General features: G+C 35.4%; 1 protein-coding gene across 4 annotated transcripts in view; it reads left to right on the top strand.

Moving 5' to 3' along the window:
- Nucleotides 1–19,119, top strand: part of KIAA0586 (KIAA0586 ortholog) — a 106,928-nt gene that overhangs the window by 21,897 nt on the left and 65,912 nt on the right. For 3 of the 4 annotated variants that reach the window (XM_065871931.1, XM_065871933.1, XM_065871932.1), the window contains exons 13-19: nt 944–1,171; nt 2,139–2,313; nt 5,824–6,018; nt 7,479–7,666; nt 9,471–9,584; nt 11,120–11,200; nt 18,741–18,934. In XM_065871931.1, coding sequence (XP_065728003.1) covers nt 944–1,171; nt 2,139–2,313; nt 5,824–6,018; nt 7,479–7,666; nt 9,471–9,584; nt 11,120–11,200; nt 18,741–18,934 — 1,175 coding nt within the window. The remainder of the gene's footprint in view (nt 1–943; nt 1,172–2,138; nt 2,314–5,823; nt 6,019–7,478; nt 7,667–9,470; nt 9,585–11,119; nt 11,201–18,740; nt 18,935–19,119) is intronic. The other variant, XM_065871934.1, reaches the window with a different exon arrangement.

The raw sequence follows: 19,119 nt of genomic DNA, 5'->3' as shown, positions 1-19,119 counted from the left end.
CCACGACAGTTGTTTTTATCAAGGGGTCAGTAATTTAAAGGAAATTCTTAAAATTCTATGTATTTGAAGAAGCAAAACTAGACAGGGTAACTTATTTTTACCTTGGGATGCAAAGTGTTTTTTCCTGACTGTAAGATGTGTGTATCTACGTACTCACAGTGGTAGAAGATGAAGTGTTAGTTTTTTTGGTTTGGGGGATTTATTTTTGTTTCTTTCTTGTTTTTTGTTTTTGGGGGGTTTTTTGGCCTCACTGTGTAGCTTGTGGGATTGAACCTGGGCCCTCAGCAGTGAAAGCACAGAGTCTGAACCATTGGACTGCCAGGGGATTCCCTAATATACACTTTTAAACACTGTTGTTTTAAGAATATATGTCTTTAATATGGTTATAAAGAATTTATATTAACTGCTATGTAATGCGCCAGAAAAAAAGTGAGCTAAGCGTCAGAAGACTTGGAGTTCATATCTGGTTCTGCAGACGACTAGCAATATATGTCACTCTATAACTGTGGATTTCATGCAAAATATGCTTGTTTAAACCTACAAGTAACTTTAATTTATAAATAAATCTCAGCATATTATTACGAAATTGTTTACTTTTTGGAAACTTATATTTTAATTTAATTTTTGGAACAGTTACTGTATTCATATGTTTTAAACATCAAGAAGTGTAAAAAGCTTTATAATGAAAAGTTGCCCTCTTATCCCTGAACATCATCTACTATTTCTCATTCCCTCTGCTCCATAAAACACCAGTCTTTTTAATTTTTTGTTTATTCTAAAAAGAATTTTTATTCATATGTAAACCAATATCATTTACTTATTAAGTCTTTAAAACTGCTAAATTATATTTCTATAGCAGCAGAAAATGAATTCTAGTACTTTTGATGTGAAAGCATTACTACTTGGATAGATTTTAAGTAATTTTAATTTTGGTTATGTTAAGGATGAACTGGCAAGAAAAGATTATGAACAAAAGAGATTTGATCAGAAGAACCAAAGGACCAAGAGAGTTCAGAACATGAGTAAAGATATTAAAACCAACACACAAGACAAAACGGTAAACAACTCTGTAATTCCAAGAAAACATTCTCAAAAACAAAAAGAGGAGCAAATTAGAAATCCACCTACAAGGAGCATGCCTGCTTCAAGCTTACAGAAAGAGAAAAAAGAGGTAAGATCCTAATCTGGTTTTGTGATGTAAATGTTGCATTATAATTTATCATTTTTTAAAGACATAAATAAGGAAATGACTATGAAAATGTTTTAAAAATATGAATGACTATACAAATGTAAACCATCTTTAAACTATTGATATTTAGAGTTTTGGATATCCATCATGTAGAAATCACTGCACAAAGTATACAGTTCCTTCCTTCTGACATCTCACACTTATAATCACAGTATTTCAGTTACAGCAGGTATATCTAGAGATCATCTAGTCCAAAAATTAGATCCTCTAGTTCATGGTATTCAAAATTGTATTTCATCTTTGTATGTTTTGTGTGTGTGTGTGTGTGTGTGTGTGTGTATAAATTTTAGTTTGTTTATTTTTCAGTTTAACAAATGTCTGTTTAGTGCCTAGTGATTGCGAGGCATGGCACTAGATCCTAGAGGGAATTTTTTGGCTGTTCTAACTAAGCTGTAACTTTGTTAATGCCAAACATGGATTGTTGGGCAGATTCATAAAGCATCTGATTAATTCAGTACTTAGTACTTAGAAGATGCTCAATAAATGCTACCTTTCTGTGGCATTTAGTTGTGATTGAAGGTGAGATCAGGAATGTAGGAAATTATTTAAAGACTTGGTTTATGTTATTTTACTGTACTTGACAGTTATTACTTTCATATGTAGAATGTGTTTAAACTTACTTTTTGGTGCTGAAAGTATGCTTAGTAGTGTAAGAAACTTCATGTTTTTTGGGTGGAAGATTTTTGTATTTAATTTTCATGCTTTGGAAAACTCTATAACTGTAGTTTGAGAACTATCTCCAGAATTTAAGAGCCATTCAACGTAGAGGACTTTCCTGACCTGATCATTCTTAGTATAGTACTTAAGTTGGCAAAAGGGGTTTTTAGAAAAATGAGATAAGTGTTTGATGACTATTTTGCTGGTGAGTTGAATAACTTTGTATACTTAGGGGTTTTTGAAAGCAACCACAGTGGTACAAGACAAGGATTATATGTTACAAATCTATGGAAAACCAGTTTATCAGGGTCATCGCAGCACTCTTAAAAAAGGACCATATCTCAGATTTAATTCTCCATCTCCTAAGTCCAGACCACAGAGACCAAAAGTAATAGAGCAAGTTAAAGGTAAGGAACCTCATTTTTTGGTGATAAAACTCATTTTTTGTGGTATTGGTTTAATATGTAGAGTTTAATTTTTGCTTTTTATTACTTATAAATACTGTTCAAATTATGTAATGCTTAGGGATGGAAACATTTCCTTTTAGGAAAGTAGGGAAAAATAGACCAGATTCAAGATAGGATCAGTGGGGAAAAAATAGGATTAGATGGTATCTTCAGATAAAGCATGATAAAAGTTATGAGATGATGACTTTTAAGCCATTTAAATTATAATCTAGGGAACGTAGACATTTCCTTGCAAAGCTTACTCCATGACATTCTTTTTTTTTTTTGCAGTACGCGGGCCTCTCACTGCTGTGGCCTCTCCCGTTGCGGAGCACAGGCTCCGGACGTGCAGGCTCAGTGGCCATGGCTCACGGGCCCAGCCGCTCTGCGGCATGTGGGATCTTCCCAGACCGGGGCATGAACCCACGTCCCCTGCATCGGCAGGTGGACTCTCAACCACTGTGCCACCAGGGAAGCCCCATCACATTCTTTATGAACAGAAAGATAAGCCATATGCTGTACATTATCATAAAAGTGCTTATGGGCACTTTTGCAGCTTGGTTTGTCCTCAAAGAGCCTTAGTTAGCAAAGGGGAAAGATTTTTTTGTTACTTTTGTACACAACTAAAAACACCTTTATCACTATATGTTTTGACTCACACCTACCATTTCACTAGTATATTTAAATATAACTCTTAGTTAAATATTGAGTCCGTTGACTTTGGTTGCATTTTGATGTTTCTCAACTTGTGCTTTAGCAGTCTGTAAGGCACTTTGGCAACATGCCGTCACTCATGGATCCCAACTCATTTACCTTTCTGATCCTTTCTGGAAGTTGAAGCTGTGGCAGTTGCTTTATTTTTCTTTCCTTTCCTTTCCAAAAGTTAGTTGATCATATAGGGTGTCAGTTTATCTACAAATCCTATAGATTTTATTTTACTAAGCTTGTGGATGATATTTACCCTAATGTTTCCTTGTTTCTTAGAGCTTGCTATTGACTTATATTTGGGGTTTGGTAAGCCTTTGCAAAAAATAAGTTAAGGTTTTAAAATACTTTTAAATCCAAAAATCACTTTATGAAGTAATCCTTTTAATGGTAGAAGTGATTGAGAACCTATGGACCTAGGCTTCTCCTTGGGCCTTGGTGCCTGTTATTCCCTCTGCCTGGAGGGCTTTTCTGTCAGACCCTTGCATGGCTCAGTCACTTCTTTCAATCTCTGCTCTTAGCTGTTAGCTCCTCAGAGAGGTCTATGTTGACCATCCTATCCAAAATGTTATCATTTAACCCTCTCTATTCCTTTGCCTGTTGTTCCTCATAGCACTTTTCACCATCTGACATTATACTTTTATTTGTTTATCAATTTTTTTCCTTACTAGAGTGTAAGCTACATGAATACAGTTGGTTTATTCAGTACTTGTAGTCCCTGTGTCTGGAATGATGCCAAACACATTTTAAATGCTGAAAAAATATATTTTAAATAAACATTCAAGGGGCTTCCCTGGTGGTGCAGTGGTTAAGAATCCACCTGCCAGTGCAGGGGACATGGGTTCAAACCCTGGTCCGGGAAGATCCCACATGCCGTGGAGCAACTAAGCAACTAAGCCCGTGTACATCTCACTTTTGATATTGTTTCTAAAAAATCTTTAAATACATTTTTTAAATCTTTAAAAACATCAAAAGTGCTTACTATGATGTTACTATTAGACACTATCTACATTCACTTCCCCCTCTGCCTTTAAGTTTCTGAGTGTTAGCAGTGAGAGAAGTTACTGCTAGGCACCTTTCAGATTCTGTATAGCACCTGCAGTACAAACATGGAAGCAGAGGTATCAGTACCACCGCAGAGGCCCCCTCCACTGAAGAACCATTTGTTTGTAGCAAGTAAATTAAACGGCAGTCTTCTCTGAGGTGGTTGCCTGGAAGCCCAGAATTCAAACTAATCTATTGTATTATAGTAAGAAATAAGCAACAGCATCCCTTTCAGACTAAACAAAACTGGGTGGAAACTAAGAAAAGGAAAAAGAAAACCTACCTTAGGTCTAGCTAGGGTTCAATTAAAAAGTTTTTTACAAATACCTTTTATGTGTCCATCATTATTATACTATGTATTGTGAAGGCCACAAAGAGTTAAGACATTGTCTTAATCCTCTTAAACTAGAGGACTTCCCTGGTGGCACAGTGGTTAAGAATCGGCCTGCCAATGCAGGGGGACATGAGTTCGATCCCCGGTCCAGGAAGATCCCACATGCCATGGAGCAGCTAAGCCCATGCACCACAACTACTGAGCCCGTGTGCTGCAACCACTGAAGCCCGTGCACCTAGAGCCCATGCTCCGCAACAAGAGAAGCCACTGCAATGAGAAGCCCATGCACCGCGACGAAGAGTAGCCCCTGCTCGCCACAACTAGAGAAAGCCTGCACGCAGCAACAAAGACCCAACGCAGCCAAAAATAAAGAAATAAATTTATCAAAAATAAATAAATAAACATTCAAGAAAAATATTCCTTCAATTGAATGAATGAATACTTGAGAACATGATGAAAAAAATATATAGATGTGGTACTAAAATTTTTCTTCCTCGGATCATAAAACTATATTTAAAAGTCTAGATTTATAAAACTACTCTTATATTAAAAGTAAAAATGTAGAAATGTCAGGTATTTATTTATCAATAGAAAAGGTTTTAGTTTCTTTTCCTTTACACTTTTAGTTTTCTTCACTTTTCTCAGGTTCCACAGAAATTTATGTTCTTCTCCAGAGAGACAGATAATCAGAAAAATTTCTAATTATTTAAGAATTCAGGATTTAATATCTATATAGGTTTACTAAATAGTGATTAAAAATGTATAATGTTATTAACTTCTGCAAGGTTTTAATAAATACAGAATTTGATTATCTGTACATAATTTCAAAGGATAAAGCCTGGTTATACAGAATAATGAGAGGATGAAAACATTTTCAATTCCAAAAATGGTCATTAACTTTCTTATACTCATAGGAAAAAACGTAACGAGTTAAATAATACATTCTGAATATTCCTTTGAATCTTTATTCAACATTTTATTCTAGTTATTGTATCTTTTCTATCATAGTAGTTGCACAAGTTGTTACATCTATTCAGAGGTTGAAAAACCATGACCTGCAGGTCAGCTGCCTGTTTTTATAAATAAAGCTCTATTGGAGCATAGCTATACTCGTTCATTTAAGTATTGTCTATGAGTGCTTTCATGCTACAACAGCAGAGTTGAGATGTTGCCACTGAGACCACACGGCCAATGAGGCTAAAATATTTACTATCTGACCAATTAAGAAAAAGTTTGCCAACCCCTGGTTTACTTATATTTTGGGGCCCTGTAACATTATTATATAGAATGAGATTTTTCTGTGAGGAAGGGTTGCTATATTTGTAGATGACTGTATAGTAGATGTTCAAACAATATTTTAAAATATCTGCCATTGGTCATTATTATAGGCACTAAAGTAAAGTCAATAAGAACACAAACTGACTTTTATGCAACAAAACCTACAAAGACAGATTCTAAACTGCAACATACCATAACTACACTGTCTCCTGGTGAGCAGCAGTATTTGTTCAGCCCAAGCCGGGAAATGCCTACTTTTTCAGGTACACTGGAAGGTCATCTAATTCCTATGGCAGTTCTTTTAGGTAAGACGTAACAAAATATATGGAGTAAATTTTAGAATTCTAATCAGCAATACCAGAAATCACAAAGTGATACTGACATAGTAGTCACCTACCTTTTCCTTTATGTGTTGTTTGTATTTGTGAGTAGGGCCACAGAATGTGTCTTAACTTGTGTAGTAGCAGTCTCTGAAATGATGCTATATTTTCACTTACAGGAAACATTCTTTTGGTATTTTATAATATATTTCTGTAGATGAAATTAAAATAATGTTTAGACATGTCATAGACATTCGTAATAATTAAAGAACTTGAGGATTTTGATTGGTTTAATATCATCATATCTTAGGAGAAAGTACTTTGAATTACCTTCTATATACTTTTGAACTAGGCCGTGATAAGTAAAAATTATGTAGTTGTGTGTTCCAAGCTAATAGTTTGTTATTAACTTATTTGAGGCCTCTCAGATCCATCATTGTAAAAGTTGAGCAAATAATTTTTGTTCTCACACTAGCTCTTCAAATTTTGATAGCTATTTTTATTTTAAATATCACTGTGATTCTTAATTTTGGTGAATTATTTAAATGTGAATATTTTTCAACATAAGAGAATTTTTAATTTTGATATTATGGGTTAATGGCATGTCAACTTGGTAGCTGTCTGTTCAAACATGTCTTCTACTAAAATAATAGCTGATACTTATAAAGTCCTTACTGTGTGCCAGGGACAGATCTAAGCACTTTATATATATTAACTTATTTAATCCACTCTATAAAATGCATGGTAATGTACCAGTTTTATAAATGAAGAAACTGAGGCACAGAAGAGTTCAGTAATTTGTCAAAGGCCACATAGCTAGAGTGGAGCCAAGAGTCAAACCCAGGCAGTGTGACTTTAGAGTCTGTGTTTTTAATGAATGCACTGCACTGTCCCTCTTTACTTTGAAATTTAGGAAACAAGTGGAACTTTTGAAGTGAAAGGTAACAAAATTTTGACAGCTATGATAGTTAGCAGATAGTTGGCCTACGTGCTCTTTATTGGTAGTCAAACACTAGTATTTTGTTGTCGGTTTTATTTCTGTCTGTTGCTGCCCTACGAAGATTTGAGAATAAAAATAATACAACACAATGCAATACACTTTAGTTTTGGCTTTGCCACTTACTATCATAACCTTTGGCAAATTAAGTTATGTCTCTAAACCTCTGCTCCCTCAAATGTAAAATGTGGATAATATTAATACTCCATAAGCTTATTTAAATTAGATAGTGTATGTGAACTGTTTAGTACACATGAGCACCTAATGTTAGTCGCTGCTAAAAGGATGACATGGTGAGTATGATGGCAGTGGTGATGGTAGAGGAAAAGCTGATTGCAGATAGTACTTTCCTTTCCTATGAGAATTTAGGCATAAAGATCTAGGTTTTATATTAGAATTTCTCTTTACTTCTGAAATGGTTGACTTCTTTTCCCCCCAAATTTTTTAGGACAAACCCAAAGTAATAGTGATTCCATGCCACCTGCTGGAGTAACTGTAAACAAGCCACACCCTGTAACAGTGACTACTTCTATTCCACCATCATCTCGAAAAGCAGAAACTGGAGTAAAGAAACCTAACATAGCAGTTGTAGGAATGAAGTCAGAAAAAAGAGATCCTCCTCAGCTTACTGTGCAGGTATTCAGTGTGCATGAACAGAAAAATTTAAGGAAAAAAATATTTGGCTTAACTTTAGTACTTAAAATCTATTATATTGCTTCATGAAAACTGTGCTTTCATGATGGGTCTTTCCTTCTTTCAAACTATGATATTAACGTGATATTGCTATCCTTGTTCTGCATGACTTAAGCTACCTTTTCTAAGCTGATAACTCATATCCAGGTGACTTGATGATATTCCAAAGGGAACAATTCAATAGTATATAATAATTAATTTTAAAAAGGCTTAATGTGTTTGTCTTATATAATTAATACTTTAATCTTTATACAAACATATATAAGAGGACTTGAATGAATGGAGAGAGAACTTATAATGTGAAGCTTAAATATTCAAGATGACAATTCTTCCTAAGTTAATGTATAATTTAAGTGAAATTGTATTAAAAAAATAAAAGCCATAATTCTTTTAAAACTTGAACTTTAGGATCATTTTGACATTTGAAAGAACAAAGGTTTAGAAAAGTTAAAGTGTTTTGATACTGGTCCTATTTCAGAAATAGCCTTGGTTATTTAAAAAAACTGTAATATGTGATAGATAGTTCATTAGTCAGTGGGAAATAAGATTATTTTAAATGAAATAATGTATGTTATAATTAGTTAGCAGTGTGGAAAGTAGATCGGTTTTAGACTCTAAACTTTTACTGTGTATCAAGTGAGTTCCAAATAGGCAATAGGCTAAAGTATAACTACAAGATATATAAACATAGAAGAATTAGAAGATAATTGTGTGTAGTCCTTATCAAAAATGAAGTTAAGTCTGGATATAGAGGAAAAATCTTAGTTATGATAGAAAATAGATTTGAATCTATAAAATCTAAAACTTATATATGTAAAAGATTCCTAAATGAAAAGGAAAAACAAAATACAGTGAGAACATATGAAAGGAATATGATAGAAAGTTTTAATTTTTAAATATAAAAACCTCCATAAATTAATAAGAAAACATAAGAGCAAATCCAGAAATATTCAAAGAACATGTATAAGACTCTACAGAAGAGGAAGTTATAAGCAATCAAATTGAGTAATTTAAATCTTGCTAGTTACCAAGGTAATACAAATTAAAATAACAATAATATACCTCCATTTAAAAACTGTTCTTGCTGAAGCACTTCTATTATCTAATTTGGGTGAAGGTTGGATAAAACAATTAATTACGTTTTTGATGATGGAAATAGAGCTCTTCATTGCATTTGGGCAGTAATTATCAAGAATCTTAAATATTTATGCTTTTTGGCTCAAGAAGTTAGCCTAGTATCTGGCTATCTAGCATAATGAAATAATTCAAAGTTCAGGGAAAAAACCCCTATGTATATATGAAGTTTTTTGGAGTGATATATATCTATCTATCTAATAGTGAATATCCTAAATGTTTACCAACAGGAAATGATTAAATAAGGCATGTATTTTCTTGAAATACTATGCAGTCATTTAAAATACTATTATGAAGTCTATATGGAAGTATAGTAAGGTGTTTATGACCTAATTACAATGGAAAATCAGGAATGAAACTGTTTTAGATTTTAGCTATGCATAAGTGGATAGTAAAAACATAAAGGGAATAGTGAAAATGATGTTGTCTTAAGATAATAGGATTCTTTGTGTTTCCCTTTTATTTTCCAAATTTTGTAAAATACACTTTCATAATTTAAATTTGTTATCCATTGACTTTGCAATAAAAAGTTAAATATGTTATTGATACATAGATTCACAAATATTTGAGTCAAAATGATGAACTGAAAGCTGGATGTTGTATTCTGTTTTAGGTATTACCCAATGTAGATATTGACAGCATTTCAAATGGTAGTGCTGATGTTGGTCTATCTCCGTCTAGTCCCAAAGAAGCATCTCCTCCTCCTCCTCTGAAAACCTGGATACAGGTATGTTCAGAAATGTATTCTATATCTTTGAGCAATGTCTGACTATGGATTTTTAACTAATGTTATTCCATGCAAAGGCTTCCATTATAATCTATTTTAATAATTTTCGTTTTAAGGAAAATATTCAAAACAAATGTGAAATTGCTTTTTTTTTAATTAATCAATTTATTTTTGGTTGCGTGGGTCTTTGTTGCTGCGCGTGGGCTTTCTCTAGTTCCATAGAGTGGGGGCTACTCTTCATTGCAGTGCGTAGGCTTCTCATTGCAGTGGCTTCTCTTGTTGCAGAGCGCGGGCTCTAGGCTTCAATAGTTGTGGTGCGTGGGCTCAGTAGTTGTGGCACGCAGGCTCTAGAGCGCAGGCTCAGTAGTTGTGGTGCATGGGCTTTGTTGCTACACAGCATGTGGGATCTTCCCTGACCAGGGATCAAACTGTTGTCCCCTGCACTGGCAGGCAGATTCTTAACCACTGCTCCACCAGGGAAGTCCTTGAAGTTGCTTATGAACTTGAAAAAGAAAGTTTGTTTAATATCCTTACATTTATAAATGTTCTGAAAATGATAATCCTTAGTGTAACTTTTTGGTAACTTAAGTTGTAAGACTCATATGTGAAGAAAGAATTTCTGTCTCTTTGGAGAAGAATCTTGATTTAAATGGGAATTAAATTATAGTTTTCCTGAATGTGAATTTTATAGTGACAATTGGAGTTTATGTTTTGGGATGTTACTTTGTCGTCATACTATTGACATGAGGCAAAAATATGCATTTCTTTCTAATATTTATTTGCTGCTTATGATTGAATGACAAAATTATGACTTTACTACACAGCAAAATAGCACTGTAACATTTCCCCAGGTCTCCTCTATTGTAAGCAAATTTGTTCATTGAGGATACAGTTTTAAGGAGAGGAAGAACATCACTTTTTCACAATCAGAAATAGTAAAATAGAACTGGCCCTGAACGGCTCTTGTGCCTAATTTTATTTTTCATCAATAATTTTTTTAACCAGAAGTTTATTAAAACATATATGATTACAAATAATTTTTTGGACTGTTCATCATTCTTCTCTCAGGAATTGTCTATTGTGGTTTTTGGTGACTAGATTATATATAGTGAGGCCTAGAGGCTAAATTTGTAAAATAATTATTTTGTTTGTCTTTCTAAATTATTTGATTCTGTATCTGTCTTTTTGTGAGTTTGTATATGTGTAAACTTATATATCTATACATACAAACACATTTCTTTGTCTTAATTCTAGGAGAGAAATCACAATTATATCAACTTGATCAATTGACTTAAGTTGCATTGTTGGTGGAGTCCTTGATAGAAAAACTGATACCTAGTTTTTTATAGCTATTGAAATGATAACTTGGAGACTAGCTTGGATTTCATTTACTAGTTAAATCAAGTCTGAGCAGGATATCAAAATAAAAAATAGGGGCATGTAATTATAAGCTTATGCTATGGTATTATGATAAATTAGGTATAAATTAAAAAGACATTAAACACAACCAAAACTTTCTGAAAATGCTTTCTTAGACTCCAGAATTTATGAAGGCAGATGAAGAAGAGGTGAAGTTTCCAGGAACTAACTTCGATGAAGTAATCGATATCATACAGGTAATAAAGCTTATTAGCAATCACGTGAATTTATTTTTCTACTAGCATTTTTTTTACGTGATTTGATTATCTTTTCTTTTTAAAGACTTTATTATTTTTAGAGCAGTTTAGGTTCACAGCAAAATTGAGAGGAATGTACAGAAATTTTCTATATGTTCCCTACCCCCACACATGCATGGTCTCCCCCATTATCAACATACCCCAACAATTTTGACTTGTTACAAACTGACACTTCATAATCACTCAAAGTCCATGGATGACCTTAGGGTTCACTCTTTTTTTTTTTTTTTTGCGGTACGTGGGCCTATCAGTGCTGTGGCCTCTCCCATTGCGGAGCACAGGCTCTGGATGCGCAGGCTCAGCGGCCATGGCTCACGGGCCCAGCCGCTCCGCGGCACGTGGGATCTTCCCGGACCAGGGCACGAACCCGTGTCCCCTGCATCGGCAGGCGGACTCTCAACCACTGCGCCACCAGGGAAGCCCGGGTTCACTCTTTATGTTGTATATTCTATGGATTTGGAAAAATGTGTTCATCATTATGCTATTATATAGAGTATTTTCTCTGCCCTAAAATCCTCTGTGTTCTGACTATTCATCGGTCCCCCCTACCCACCCCAGTCCCTGGCAACCACTGATCTTCTTACTGTCTTCATAGTTTTGTCTTTTCCAGAATGCAGTCTACTTGGAGTCATACAGTATGCAGCTTTCTCAGATTGGCTTCTTTCACTTAGTAAAATGCACTTAAGTTTCTTCCATATCTTTTCATGGCTTGATAGCTCATTTCTTTTTAGCATTGAATAATATTCCATTGTCTGGATGGACCACAGTTTATTTATCCATTCACCTACTAAATGACATTTTGGTTGTTTACAAGTTTTGGTAATTATGAATAAAGCTGCTATAAAAATCTGAGGGAATTCCCTGGTGGTCCAGTGGTTAGGATACCGTGCTTTCACTGCCAGGAGCCCGGGTTCAGTCCCTGGTCAGAGAAGTAAGATCCCGCAAGCCACGCTGTGCAGCCAAAAAAACCCAAACAAACGAAAACAAAACAAAACCAAACATCTGATTTTTTCTGTGGACATACGTTTCTAACTCCTTTGAGTAAATATCAAGGAGCACAATTGCTGACTTATATGGTAAAAGTATTTTCAGATTTGTAAGAAACCGCTGAACTGTCTTCCAAAGTTGCTGTACCATTTTGCATTCTCACCAGCAATGAATGATAGTTCCTGCTGTTTCATATCCTTGCCAGCATTTGGTGTTGTCAGCATTCCAGATTTTGGCCATTCTAATAGGTGTGTAATGGTATCTTATTGTTTTAATCTACATTTCTCTACCTCAACATAATAAAGGCCATATATAAGCCCACAGCAAGCATCATTCTCAACAGTGAAAAACTGAAAGCATTTCCTCTAAGATCAGGAACAAGACAAAGATACCCACTCTCTCCAGTTTTATTCAACATAGTTTTGGAAGTCCTAGCCGTGGCAGTCAGAGAAAAAAAAGAAGTAAAAGGATCCAAATTGGAAAAGAAGAAGTAAAACTGTTACTGTTTGCAGATGACATGATACTATCCATAAAAATCCTAAAGATGCTACCAGAAAACTACTAGAGGGACTTCCCTGGTGATGCAGTGGTTGAGAATCCGCTTGCCAACGCAGGGGACACGGGTTTGAGCCCTGATTTGGGAAGATCCCACATGCCACGGAGCAATGAAGCCCATGTGCCACAACTACTGAGCCTGCACTCTAGAGCCCACGAGCCACAACTGCTGAGCCCATGTGACACAACTACTGAAGCCCGCGTGCCTAGAGCCTGTGCTTTGCAACAAGAGAAGCCCCTGCAATGAGAAGCCCACACACTGCAACGAAGAGTAGCCCCCACTTGCCGCAACTAGAGAAAGCCTGCATGCAGCAACAAAGACCCAATGCAGCCAAAAATAAATAATAAATAAACTAATTAATTTAAAAAAAGAAAACTACTAGAGCTCATCAATGAATTTGGTAAAGTTGAAGGGTACAAAATTAATACACAGAAATCTCTTGCATTCCTATACACTAACAACGAAAGATCAGAAAGAGAAATTAAGGAAAAATCTCATTTACCAGTGCATCAGAAAGAATGAAATACCTAGGAATAAACCTACTTAGGAGGCAAAAGACCTGTACTCAGAAAGCTATAAGATGCTGATGAAAGAAATCAAAGACAAGACAAACAGATGGAGAGATATACCATGTTCTTGAATTGGAAGAATCAATATTGTTAAAATGACTATACTACCCAAAGTAATCTACAGATTCAGTGCAATCCCTATCAAATTACCAATAGCATTTTTCACAGAATTAGAACAAAAAATTTTACAGTTTGTATGGAAACACAAAAGACCCCAAATAGGCAAAGCAACCTTGAGAAAGAAAAACGGAGCTGGAGGAATCAGGCTCCCTCACTTCAGACTATACTATAAAGCTATAGTCATCAAAACAGTGTTGTACTGGCACAAAAACAGAAATATAGCTCAATGGAACAGGATAGAAAGTCCAGAGATAAACCCACACACCTGTGGTTACCTAATCTATGACAAAGGAGTCAAGAACATACAGTGGAGAAAAGACAGTCTCTTCAATAAGTGGTGCTGTGAAAACTGGACAGCTACATGTAAAAGAATGAAATTAGAACACTCCCTAACACCATACACAAAAATAAACTCAAAATGGGTCAAAGACCTAAATGTAAGACCAGGGACTATAAAAATCTTAGAGGAAAACACAGAATGCTCTCTGACATAAATCACAGCAAGATCGTTTTTTATCCCCCTCCTAGAGTAATGAAAATAAAAACAAAAATAAACAAATGGGACATAATGAAACTTAAAAGCTTTTGCACAGCGAAGGAAACCATAAACAAAATGAAAAGACAACCCACAGAGTGGGAGAAAGTATTTGCAAATGAAGTGACTGACAAGGGATTAATCTCCAAAATGTACATATAACTCACGCAGCTCAATATCAAAAAAACAAACAATCAAAAAATGGGTGGAAGATCTAAATAGATATTTCTCCAAAGAAGACATACAGATGGCCAACAGGCACACGAAAAGATGCTCAATGTCACTAATTATTAGAGAAATGCAAATCAAAACTACAGTGAGGTATCACCTCACACTGGTCAGAATGGCCATCATCAAAAAAATCTACAAACAATAAATGCTGGAGAGGTTGTGGAGAAAAGGGAGCCCTCCTACAGTGTTGGTGGGAATGTAAATTGGTACAGCTACTATGAAGAACATTATGGAGTTTCCTTAAAAAGCTGAAAATAGAGCTACCATATGATCCAGTAATCTCATTCCTGGGTATATATCCGGAGAAAACCACAATTCAAAAAGATACATGTACCCCCGTGTTCACTGCAGCACTATTTACAATAGCCAGGACACAGAAGTAACCTAAATGTCCATCAATGGAGGAATGGATAAAGAAGATGTAGTACATATATACAATGGAATATTACTCAGCCATAAAAAAGAACAAAATAATGCCATTTGCAGCAACACAGGTGGACCTAGAGATTCTCATACTGAGTGAAATCAGACAAAGACAAATATCGTAAGATATTGCTTATATGCGGAATCTAAAAAAATGATACAAATGAACCTATTTACAAAACAGAAATAGAGTCACAGATGTAGAAAAGAAACTTATGGTTACCAAGGGGGAAAAGAGGGGGGAGGAATAAATGGGGAGATTGGGATTAACATATACACACTCTATATATAAAATAGATAAGTAATAAGAGCCAACTGTATAGCACAGGGAACTCTACTCAATACTCTGTAATGACCTGTATGGAAATAGAATCTAAAAAAGAGTGGATATATGTATATGTATAACTGATTCACTTTGCTGTACAGCAGAAACTAGCACAACATTGTAAATCAACTATACTCGAATAAAAATTAATCAAAAAATTCACATTTTGCTGATAAATGATGTGGAGCATCTTTTCAAATGCTTGTTTGCCATCGTTATATCACCTTTGGTGAGGTGTCCATTAAGGTCTTTGGCCCATTTTGAAAATTGGGTTGTTTTCTTATTATTGAGTTTTAAGAGGGTTTTTTGGTATATTTTGGATAACAGTTTTTTGTTTTTTTTTTTTTGCGGTATGTGGGCCTCTCACTGTTGTGGCCTCTCCTGTCGCGGAGCACAGGCTCCGGACGAGCAGGCTCAGCGGCCATGGCTCACGGGCCCAGCTGCTCCGTGGCATGTGGGATCCTCCCGGACCGGGGCACGAACCCGTGTCCCCTGCATCGGCAGGCGGACTCTCAACCACTGCGCCACCAGGGAAGCCCCTGGATAACAGTTTTTATCAGAATGTGTCTTTTGCAAATATTTTCTCCCAGTCTGTAGCTTATCTTCTAATTCTCTTGACATTTGTTTTCACAGAGCAAAAGTTTTTAATTTGAATGAAGTTCAGCTTATCAATTAGTTCTTTCATGGGTTGTCCCTTTGGTCTTAAATTTAAAAAGTCATTGCCATACCCACAGTCATCTATGTTTTCTCCTATGTTATCTCTAGGAGTTTTATAGTTTAGCATTTTACATTTAGGTCTGTAATCCTTTTTTTTTTTTTTTTTTTGGCATACGTGGGCCTCTCACTGTTGTGGCCTCTCCCGTTGCGGAGCACAGGCTCTGGACGCACAGGCTCAGTGGCCATGGCTCACAGGCCCAGCTGCTCCGTGGCATGTGGGATCCTCCTGGAGTGGGGCACGAACCCGTGTCCCCTGCATCGGCAGGCGGACTTGCAACCACTGCGCCGCCAGGGAAGCCCTGTAATCCATTTTGAGTGAATTTTTGTGAAGGGTGTAATCTCTGTGTCTAAATTTTTTTTTTGCCTGTGAATGTCCATTTGTTCCAGCACCATTTGTTGAAAAGATTATCTTTGCTCCATTGTATTGCCTTTGCTCCTTTGCCAAAGATCAGTTGACTGTATTTATGTGGATCTATTTCTGGGTTCTTTGTTGTGTTCCACTGATTTATTTGTCTGTTCTTTCACCAGTACCACACTGTCTTGATTATTGTTAAGTCTTCACGTTGGATAGTGTCAGTCCTCCAACTTTGTACTTCTCCTTCAATATCATATTAGCTATTCTGGGTCTTTTGCCTCTCCATATATCTTTTAGAGTAAGTTTGTTGATATCTCCACAATAACTTGTTGAGATTTTTATTGGAATTACATTGAATGTATAGATCAATTTGGGAATAACATCTTAACGTTATTGAGTCTTCCTCTCCATGAACGTGGAATATCTCTCCACTTATCTAGTTCTTGATTTCATTTATTAGAATTACGTAGTTGTCCTCATATAGATCTTGTACGTGTTTTGTTAGATTTATACCTAAGTATTTCATTTGGGGGGGTGTGCTAATGTAAATGGCATTGTGTTTTTAATTTCAAATTCTGCTTGTTCATTGTTGGCATATAGGAAAGTGATGGACTTTTGTATGTGAACCTTGTATCCTACAAACTTGCCATAATTGCTAATTAATTCCAGGAGTCTTTTTGTTGATTTTTTCAGCTTTTCTACATAGACGATCATGTCATGTGCAAAGATAGACAATCATGTCATGTGCAAAGATAGTTTTATTTCTTCCTTCTCAATCTGTATACCTTTAATTTTCTTTTCTTGTCTAATTATATTAGCAAGGACTTCTAGTACAATGTTGAAAAGGAGTGGTGAGAGGGAACATCCTTGCCTTGTTTCTGATGGTTGAATATCTTTTGACCATCAGTATTATGTAACAGAGCTTTGAGAAACTTCCTTTTACTTTGCAGTTAAATATATTTTTATTTTAAAATTGTAAGGTTGTTATTCTGTAGTACAGTGTTATCTTCTATATCACCTAGCTACCTCCATGAAACTTAATGATTGTTAGCTGTTTCCCACCTGCATCTCCTCTCTCCTGCTTCCTACTTCCTTCTTCCTTTTTGTTTCCTTTGGTTTCCTTCTCTCCAGTCTGTCCTTTCTTCATTCTATTACACTTGTCTGTTTTCATTTCTGGATTATTGGCAAGTTCGCCAGTTAGTTCATATTGAGGAAAAAAGTTGTGAGGGGTCTAAAATCCAAGGGAAGAGCCCATATAGCAGGAAGAGATATAGAAATGATAGAAATGGTTAAATAGAAGGAGGGAAAAAGTAGCTGGAAGTAAAATATAAAGGATGGGAGAAAAGGTCATAGAACATAGAGACTACTTGAATAATGATGTGTCAGTGAACTTTAAAGAAGACATTTGTTTATATTTCTTAGACTTTCAGAACCAAGACTAGTTTTGTCAATCATAAAATAAAATCCTATTTTAAACATTAAGAGATATGCACTACATTGTTACTTGCTCACCAGTGTGTCTTCTCATGTGAGCTCGACATGAATGTTTTGAAGGTAAGAATATAGCAAAGACATTAGACAACTGTTCAATATATAAGTGAAAGGAGCATTGTAGAAATAGCAAAGAATTTGGACTTCAAAGACAAGTGTTTCTATCCTTGCTCTGCCACTTAATAGCTGTGGACTTCATTTTTCAATGAGACAATATTATTGAGTTATATTTTTTAAAGAGCCCTAACTTTTTTTGAGATACATATTGCATTATTTACAGATAAAATGATATGGTATCTGTGGTTTACTTCAAAATGGTGTGCAAAGGGGAAAGTGGATGGGGGAAGTATAGATGACACAGAGTTCGTTATGAGTTGATAATTGTTAAAGCTGGGGAACAGGTAAGTGGGATTCATATTATTTATATGTAACAGATATAGTGCATGAGCACTATTTTGTTCACTTTTAAACATGTATATTTTTCATAATAAAAAGTTTTAAAATTCCGGAAGTAACTCTTTTAATCATGATGTGATGGTACAAATAATGTGTAAGATGACCTAACTGCATATTTAAATGTAAATTATATGTTCTGTAAGGATAAGCAGTAATATTTGGAAGTGTTAGTTTTACTACGATAATAAATTTATAGAGGGAAATGTTAATAATGCTTTATGTAGGAGCAACCAAGTTTTCTAGCTTGTTTTATGATTGTTTAAAATGAATATATATATATTTTAAAATATTTATTTATTTATTTGGCTGCACCAGGTCTTAGTTGTGGTACGTGGGACCTTCGTTGTGACGTGCGGGATCTTTTAGTTGTGGCATGCAGGATTTTTAGTTGTGGCATGTGGGATCTAGTTCCCTGACCAGGGTTGAAACCCAGGCCCCCTGCCCTGGGAGCGTGGAGTCTTAGCCGCTGGACCACCAGGGAAGTCCCTGAATATTGGGCTTTAAAAACACAATATAATTGTGTAATTAAGTTTCTTCAATGTGATTTATATGACAAGTGTGTATACTATAAATAATGTGATATCACCAGTTAGAAAATGCTATTGATTAATTTAGAAGTGCTGGTTAATTCACCTACCTAAGTTATCTCTACTTAGCACTCAGTAAGTGTTGAACAGATACATGAATATAATAGTTTTGTTTTTATTATTACCAGGAAGAGGAAAAATGTGATGAAATTCTGGAATACTCTGAACCAATTCTGGAGTTTAACAGAAGTGTTAAAGTTGTTTCTACAAAATATAATGGCCCTCCGTTTCCACCAGTTGCTTCTACTTTTCAGCCCACTACTGATGTTCTGGATGAAGTAATTCAGAGAAAAGAAACATTGGAAAATAGCTTAATTCAATGGTGAGTTTACAGTGGTGTTGGGATGAACAGAATTATAGTAGCAAGTATAAATAGAATGAAATTTTGGTTGAAAATCTTCCTTGTCTCCTTTTGTTTATTAAATTTTTCCTTTGCTGTAGTCACTGGACACTATCTGACATGAGGCTGAGGGTTTAACTAACTGTTGCAAGTATTGTTTCTGTCCT

The sequence above is a fragment of the Phocoena phocoena genome, chromosome 2, assembly GCF_963924675.1.
Source record: "Phocoena phocoena chromosome 2, mPhoPho1.1, whole genome shotgun sequence".
NCBI classification, from domain to species: Eukaryota; Metazoa; Chordata; class Mammalia; order Artiodactyla; family Phocoenidae; genus Phocoena; species Phocoena phocoena.
This window is presented reverse-complemented; position numbering and strand designations above follow the sequence as displayed.